The 8,810-nt window shown below is 42.8% G+C and overlaps 1 protein-coding gene across 3 annotated transcripts in view; it reads right to left on the minus strand.

The window, feature by feature from the left end:
• PRKCQ (protein kinase C, theta) overlaps positions 1-8,810 on the minus strand; it is an 82,997-nt gene that overhangs the window by 13,233 nt on the left and 60,954 nt on the right. For all 3 annotated transcript variants that reach the window (XM_005885299.2, XM_005885297.2, XM_014532601.1), the window contains 2 exons: positions 7,607-7,669; positions 6,076-6,214 (listed from right to left, as the gene is read on the minus strand). In XM_005885299.2, coding sequence (XP_005885361.1) covers positions 6,076-6,214; positions 7,607-7,669 — 202 coding nt within the window. The remainder of the gene's footprint in view (positions 1-6,075; positions 6,215-7,606; positions 7,670-8,810) is intronic.

Here is an 8,810-nt window from a genome sequence, read left to right on the forward strand (position 1 = left end):
ACCTTGTATGGCTTTTTCAAGGCCAATCAGTAAATCATTGATGGTGATGACAGTAGTATGTGGTATAAACGAAGATCACACTGAGAACTGTATATTTTGGGAAGCTAATGATTGAATACAAATGAGTAGGCAATCTAAAACTGAGCAAACATTTTTTGAATTTCAATTTCTACTTTTCCTCTGGCCTTAAGTGAAATAACTAAACTGTGTACGTTGTTAGCCTTCATTTCCATCTGTGATGTGAGGGCAGCAGACTCAGACCTAAGAAAGCTGGTATCTATCCTAGCTCTCCAGTGCCTCTGAGGTGAATATCTAAACCAACCCCATGTGTTCTACTGTCCTGCGTCTTTGCATAAAGTTTCTGTAGGTGACCAAGTATCTAGAGAGGTTATCTGAACAAGTCCATTCCTTAAATCTGAACTAGTCATGGTTTACAACGAAGAGAGTAAAATTTTGTGACTATGCCAAGAGACAGACTAGGATACCAACTTGTTCAAATATAGATATTGGATGTAAGCGCCATGTACACCTTGATATTGGTGCTTTGAGTAGAACTGGTCTGGACTATTCTTAAGGGTAGTGGATTTAAAGTCTGGAATCCTACCTAATTTTAAAAGATTTCTACCTGTTCACCAATCCACTTCTTGCAGAAAAGTCTTTGTACTCAGGCCTTTCAGCAACTTCCTTTTTAATGTTGGAACATAGAGAGTGCACATGTCACTCTACTCAGTGCTTTTCATCCCAACAAATCATGATGTAACCTTCTCCAAAATAGTACATAGGGCCCATCAGTGGGTGAATGGATAAATATAGTGTAGTCTATACATACAGTAGAATATTACTCAACCTTACAAAGGAAAGAAATCCTGACACATGATACAACATGGGTGAACCTTGAGGACATTGTGCTAAGTGAAATAAGCCAGTAACAAAAGGACAAATATTGTACCATTCCACTTACATGAGGTACTTAGAGTACTCAACTTCATAGAGACAGAAAATGGAACGATGGTTCCTAGGGGCTTGGGGAAATGGGGAGTTGTTGTTTAATGGGGATAGAGTTTCAGTTGTGCAAGATGAAAAAGTTCTGGAGATTAGTTGCACAACAATGTAAATGTACTTAACACTACCAGAGGATGAGGCCCAGAAATCAGAATTTTAAAAAGATTCCCACGTGATTCTAATGTGCAGCCAAGGTTGAGAACCACTGTTCTAGACATTTCAGTATTTTCTAGGACAGCTTTATGTCTTGATGCTGGTGAACTTTTTGATGCAGAAAATAATGTGCACAGCACCCATCTCTGACCCTTACCTGACCCCAGGCCTGTCCTTGGAGACAAGCTTGGAGCGAGGCTCAGGAATACTGTGAAAGTGTCTCTAATACAGTGATGGCGAACCTATGACACGCGTGTCAGAGGTGACACGCGAACTCATTTTTTTTGGTTGATTTTTCTTTGTTAAATGGCATTTAAATATATAAAATAAATATCAAAAATATAAATCTTTGTTTTACTATGGTTGCAAATATCAAAAAATTTCTATATGTGACACGGCACCAGAGTTAAGTTAGGGTTTTTCAAAATGCTGACACGCCGAGCTCAAAAGGTTCGCCATCACTGCTCTAATATGAGACTTGCTAAACAAACAACAGCAAGAAACAGTTGTGAAGGCCATACTAAATACTACAGGTTCTACTTCTGCCTTAGTCCTCTATCGTGTAGTTTATCACTGGGTTGTTGTGAGGCTCCAGTGAAAAGAAGGAAAGACAAAGTGTTTTGTCATTTGGAAATGACTATATGCTACATGGTAAATATCTGTCTTGATGAACTGGTACCCACTTGTGAAAACAAAGATCAAGTTGCAAACAGAAATTTGCAATCTGCTATTGACTTCCAGTATAAAAACGCTATCCACTAGCTTTAACTCAATACTTAAATGCTAAATTTCACTTTATTTATACATTTAAAAAATATTTTTATTGATTTCAGAGAGGAAGAGAGAGGGAGAGAGAGATAGAAACATCAATGATGAGAGATAATCATTGAGCGGCTGCCTCCTGTACGCCCCACACTGGGGATCTAGACCACAACCCTGGCATGGAAATCGAATCGTGACCTGCTGGTTCATAGGTCGATGCTCAACCACTGAACCATGCTGGCTGGGCCTAAATTTTAAAGTTAACTTTAAAAATAAACTTCGCCTTAAGGAGCAGTTTAAAAGTAGACTCAGGGAGAATGATAAGGTAAATAAAGATGTGCACAGTCAGTTCAGTAGTTTGCCTTCAGTGGGGACGGGTTCACACGCAATTCCTAGGATGTGCCACAAGGGGGAGCCCCAAGCAACCAGAAACTGCTTGAACATCACATCTTTTTTTTTTTTTTTTAAATATATTTTATTGATTTTTTACAGAGGAAGGGAGAGAGATAGAGAGTTAGAAACATCGATGAGAGAGAAACATCGATCAGCTGCCTCCTGCACACTCCCTACTGGAGATGTGCCCGCAACCAAGGTACACGCCCTTGACCGGAATCGAACCTGGGACCTTTCAGTCCACAGGCCAACGCTCTATCCACTGAGCCAAACCGGTTACGGAATGTGTTTTATTTTATTTAACAACTTCATTTGGCAGGAAAAATGAAAAGAAATCTGGAGGACATGAGACAGCTGTGGTGGAAATTAAGGCATTTAAGACTAGGTGATGTTAATAAAGAATTTCAGTCTTAAGTTAGGAGGAAGAAAAATGTAGATTCATATTCAATTACATACTGTTGAAACAGAATGTTTGCAAATGCTTGCTGATCTGTGTTAGGGTTTTCCTTATAGAATGTGTTTTATTTTATTTATAAGAACCTCTGAGGTAGGTCCTGTTATCTCCAACAAGAGAAGTGATTGGACTGAGGGAGGTCACATGTGTTGAAAATTATGATCTAAAGCGCGGTCTTTTGTTATTTAATCCCAATATTTTAATGCATAAACATGTTTGTACTGTTAATAACTCTAATAAAATTTAGTTGTTTAAAACTATTTCATTCTCAGGTCAACCTGATTATATTCCATTTTATGCATGTTTTAAAACACACAGAGAATATTGGCAAAAATGTATGAGATTCATAGATAATAAGTATACATATAATGAGGATGCATTTTTAACAGATGAGGGAGCAAGTCAAAAAGTTTGAAAATATAGCCCTGGCCAGTTTAGCTCAGTGGGTAGAGTGTTGGCCTGTGGACTGAAGGGTCCCGGGTTTGATTCCTGTCAAAAACACATACCTCAGTTGCAGACTCGATCCAGATTGGAGTACATGCAGGAGGCAACCAACCGATCGATGTGTCTCTCTCACATCGATGTTTCTCTCTCGCTCTCCCCCTACCTCCCCCTCCCTCTCTTCCTCCCTTATACTCTCCCTAAAAATCATTAAAAAATATCCTTGGGTGAGGATTAAAAAAATAGCTTGAAAATATATAAAGAAGAAGCACTGGCAGTTGGATGGTGATGGAGAGAAAAGCCAGGCAAAAGGGTATCACTGGGGTCCAGACAAGAGGCGCCGAGGGCCTGGAGAGGGTGCCAACAGTAAGGATGGGAAGGAATAGGAGAAGTATGGGGGATTGAAGCGAAGGGACTGAGAAAGAATCTAGGGATCTTAATTCTGTCACAGAATTGGGGAGGGAAGAATATGCTCAATGGCCCATGAGGTCTAAGTTTAGAAGATCTTAGTGTCTGGATTTGGGAGGGGTAAGAAAGAAGGAGAAAACGTGGATAAGTCTTAGTGTTCTGGCTAGGTGACTGGATGGATAGGTGTGTAGTGCAATTTGCCAACAAAGAGATAAAGGCCCTGGCTGGTGTTTCTCAGCGGTTAGAGCATCGGGCCTTGCACCCCAGGGCCTTGGGTTCGATTCCTGGTCAAGGGAATGTATCTGGGTTGCAGGTTCAATCCCTGGCCCCAATCAGAGTGTGTGCAGGAGACAACCAAACGATGTGTCTCTCTTACATCGATGTTTCTCCCTCCCCACCCCCCACCCCCTGTCCCTTCCACTCTAAAAATCATGGAAAAAATATCCTTGGGTGAGGATTAACAACAACATCAAAAAAGGGATAAAGGAGAAGGCTGGGTGGGGGTGGAGCAAGTTCAACAGAGGAAGGAGTTTGGGACCTGTTTTGTTTGAATGGTCTGTGGCGTTAGTTGAAGATCTCAAACAAGAACATGGACGTATAGGTCCAGAACAAGGAGGAGTAGTTTGGGCTGGCCATACTGACATCGGTGTTTTAAAACCATCCTGATAAATACAGTTGCTCATGGAGAATGTACAGTAAGAAGAGAAGAGGACCAAGAGTGGAATCAGGTGAAGACAAGCATGTGTGAGGATGAGAGAAGGAGACTGAAGTTACAGAGAGAGAGGTCGCTGAAGCCAAATTCTGGGAGATGTAGAGGAAAGAAGGATTCAGGGAGAGGATGTAGTATAAGGTAACAGGAAAGTTAAAAGCTGTAATTTCTTGTTGACCAGAGGCCAATCTTATATTTAAACAAGGTTAAATCAAAATTAAATACCACATCCTCACAGGGAAAAGTCACATATTTTGTAGAGTCGGGATGACACAGTTCCTTTGGCAATGACAGGGATTTGCTGTTAAATTTGTTTTACCCAGGAAATCAGAGGTCTATCACTGTCTATCGAACAACCATCACCACCTATTTATAAATACGGTTATTCATTCATTCTTCCAAAAGGTTATTTATTATTAACTTATGTGCCAAGGTGTGCACGCGGTCTTTGAATAGAAACATGATTAGGATCACACTAATCTACATATGCTGCAAAATGGTACAGAACTATGCACACATAGTAGCAATCTCAATGTCCTGGTTTTGAGTGTATCATAGTTATATGCCATGTAACCACTGGGGAAAACTGGGTAAAGGGTGTATATGAGTGATGTTTCTGTACTGTTTTTGCAACTTCTTGTGAATCTATAATTATTTCAAAATAATAAGTTATTAAAAAAGGAACAAAAATCAGCTCCTGACTTAGAGCAATCAGCATCCAATAGGACAGGGAGAGTCAAAGATAAAAAAGCAATGATGATACGTGTGATGCAATGGGAAGGGCTGCATGGGAAAGGGGTGTCTGATCGCCCTGGGATGGCAGCTGGGGCGACTCCATAACAAGGAGAGAGGAGGGGAGCGTTGGGTGGATGGATCTCTTCTGAGCAAATGCCATTCTTCTGGGGGCTCAGAATGTGATTGTGATGTCCTCTCTTTTTTTAAAAAAAAATAAAAAAATAACAACACAACAAACCAAAAACTTTCCAATAACATGTGACACCAGCGTTGTGTCCTCATATCCCAGAAGGGGGCATACACCAGTGCCCTACGGCAATCCCTACATGCTCGCGGCAGCTTAGAAACCACAGTGTAGGTTTTTCTGCTCCTAAAATGACCCGCTGGACTACTCAGGTGTTTACTTATAACCCTGTTCAGTGTCCACCTGCTTCTTCCCCATTGCTTTTTCTCTGGCGGGTCTGAGCAGAGTGAAGATATTGTAATATTGGGGTGGGAAGGAGCCATGACAGAAAGGATATGCTGCATCATTCAAGACTTGGAGAGCCGACCTAATTAGCATGAGTACCATCCCTCATACAATAATAACAGCAGCCCCTATATCAGTGGTTCTCAACCTTCCTAATGCCGCGACCCTTTAATACAGTTCCTCATGTTGTGGTGACCCCCAACCATAAAATTATTTTCGTTGCTACTTCATAACTGTAATTTTGCTACTGTTATGAATTGTAATGTAAATGTCTGATATGCAGGATGTATTTAGGCGACCCCTGTGAAAGGATCGTTCGACCCCCAAAGGGGTCGCGACCCACAGGTTGAGAACCGCTGCATATGCAATATGTCCTAATCATGCAATACTCAAAAACAAAAAACAAAAATAAAAATAAAAACAAAAACAAAAAACCCCCACAAATTCCAATCCGGAACGAGAATACTTAAAATCTGATTTTCAGGGAGGAGGAAGCAGTGGTGCCGGCCTGGGCATGCTGGGCTGGGAGGGGGCACTGCACATCCCTACCTCCGGGGCGATGTAGTCGGGGGTCCCGCAGAAAGTGTTCGTCTTGGCATCTCCTAACATGTTCTCCTTGCACATTCCAAAGTCCGCTATCTTGATATGCCCATCTTTGTCTAGCAGGATATTATCTAGCTTCAGATCTCTGAAAAACAAAAGCATAGCAAGACCTCGCTGCAGTCATTACAATGTTAGAATAGAATTGCCCTCTGAGGGTGGTCTCATCACTCTACCCAGGGCAGCCCTCGCCTGGCTGCACCCTCTGAAATGGGGAGACTTCCCTGAGCGGATTGTCAGCCTTCCCTCTAAGCACCACAGCTCAGTACTGACCATCCCCAAGAGAGAGGGTCTGAACCGGATGACACAGAGCTGCTGTCGTCAACAGTCGGTGTGGGCCGTCCCTGAACCCTTACAGACGACGCTGGGTCAGGACTGTGCCATTTCCTCAGAAGAGCCCAGGAACCCACTCTTCTGGGTCCTTTTAGTTGTCTTGCGTCTTCCCTTTGCGTCAGGTTCTCAACTGCCCCTTCTCCCTGCGTGGCTGTGCTGGCCTCCAGCTGGTCGGCCGGCCTCCATCCAGCTCCTTTCTTTTTATTTTATTTTTTAAAATATATTTTATTGATTTTTTACAGAGAGGCGGGGAGAGGGATAGAGAGTTAGAAACATCGATGAGAGAGAAACATTGATCAGCTGCCTCCTGCACACTCCCTACTGGGAATGTGCCCGCAACCAAGGTACACGCCCTTGACTGGAATCGAACCTGGGACCCTTCAGTCCCCAGGCCGACGCTCTATCCACTGAGCCAAACCGGTTAGGGCATAGCTCCTTTCTTTTTAATTTTTACTCCCCTTTTAATCTTCAGTGAGTCAGAAACCAGACAACTGTATGCTGTCAATTATGTTTTGAGAGAAGAAGTGAGGAGATTGAAGTACAGTAGCTTTCATCCAAGAAGGATGTGAAATGATGGCATGTAATGGAGAAATTTAGGACATCCATTCACAAAAGAGGGTACAAGTGGCGGTCTGTGCACTTGTACAAGGTGTAGGCTTACAGTTCCCATAGGGGTGCTTGAGTGTTCAGGGGAGAGCTCTCCGCCTCCCCTACCCGAAAGGAGAGCATTCTAGGTGGCCCAAAGCAAACACAGGCAAAGACAGGAGGCGCAGGAGACAGAGCGAGAAAGCAACAAGGTATCAAAGAGAAAGAGCAGAGTATAGGAAGGGAGGGAGAAAAGTGGGGTGAGAAGATTAAGAGGAAGGACCGGAATAAAGAGCAAACAATGGGGTGAGAAGAAGATTAAGAGGAAGGACCGGAATAAAGAGCAAACAAAGGTCAGACCCTTATTGCTTTGGAGACTGGAATTGCTTACTTGGTTACTATTAAATCATCACCCATGTTATCACCATGGGCAGGAAGCCTGGGTGTGAAACTTTCAGCCACAAAAACACCCTGGGCATTTCATGGCACGAAAGAGCATTGACTACATTAAAGGGACCACGAAATACAGATGTTTCAGTGTGTCTGAAAGGGTAACATTTACCTGTAGACAATGCCTTTGGAATGGAGGAACTGCAGACCAAGAATGATTTCAGCAGCATAAAACCTGAGGGAAGAAAAATCAGAGTTCTCCACCAATTCATTAACAACGGAAGAAAACCCCCATTTTACCCCATGACTACTCTGTGCAGTCCTCTGCGTAATGTATACACACCTCTGTGCATACACAATTTATCTGTGTACACACATAATTTTGTTTCATCCGAACAAAAGGAAGATGTCCTCCCCGAGGGAATGAAGCAGAGCTGGTATCCTAAGTTAGCCCTACCTGCAGCTGGTGCTCATTCTTATATTTTAAACGACAATGCTCAAGCTGTCATTTTTTCCCAATAGAACATACCCAAACATTAAATGCAATTGTATAGTATAATAGGAAAGTAATTTTCCCTTTTATTTTAGATATATTTTTATTGATTTCAGAGAGGAAGGGAGAGGGAGAGATAGAAACATCAATGATGAGAGAGAATCATTGATGGCTGCCTCCTGCATGCCCTGCACCAGAGACAGAGCCAGCAACCCAGGCATATGCTCTGACCGGGAATTAAACCGTGACCTCCCGGTTCATAGGTAGATGCTCAATCACCCTGGATAACACAGATAGCAGGTGTTTGATGGCTCTCATGCCTTACAAAGCTGGGAAGGGTGCTGGACTGAGTGAATCCTCTCTAGCACGAAAAATGCCTGGTGGTCTCTCGGTGGTGGCTATCCCTTACAATGATCTCTGGGCAGTGTGCGGATGGCTCCCGGAGGCCAAGAGATCAGTGGTATGGATCTCAGCAAGGTTTTTGCAGGAGCTGGGGAACAAGTCCATCTTTCAACCTGGTTCACACACCACCACTTAAAGCACTCATTAGGAGCCAGTGAAAGATTATTGAAGAAATACGGCCAGTCTGCCTGGCCAGCGTGGCTCAGTGGTTGAATGTCGACCTATGAACCAGCAGGTTGTGGGTTCGAGTCCCAGTCAGGGCACATGCCCAGGTTGTGGGCTCGATCCCGAGTGTAGGAGGCAGCCGATCAATGATTCTCTCTTATCATTGATGTTTCTAGCTCTTTCTTCTTCTCCCTTCCTCTCTAAAATAAATAAAAATATGTTAAAAAAAGGAAAAGAAATAAAGCCAATTCTGTACCCAGCATTTATAAATGGGCCTGGTGGCACCATTAAAAAAAAAGTCACAGTGGTTTTACAA

Source organism: Myotis brandtii, unplaced genomic scaffold, assembly GCF_000412655.1.
Source record: "Myotis brandtii unplaced genomic scaffold, ASM41265v1 scaffold9, whole genome shotgun sequence".
Classification (NCBI taxonomy): Eukaryota; Metazoa; Chordata; class Mammalia; order Chiroptera; family Vespertilionidae; genus Myotis; species Myotis brandtii.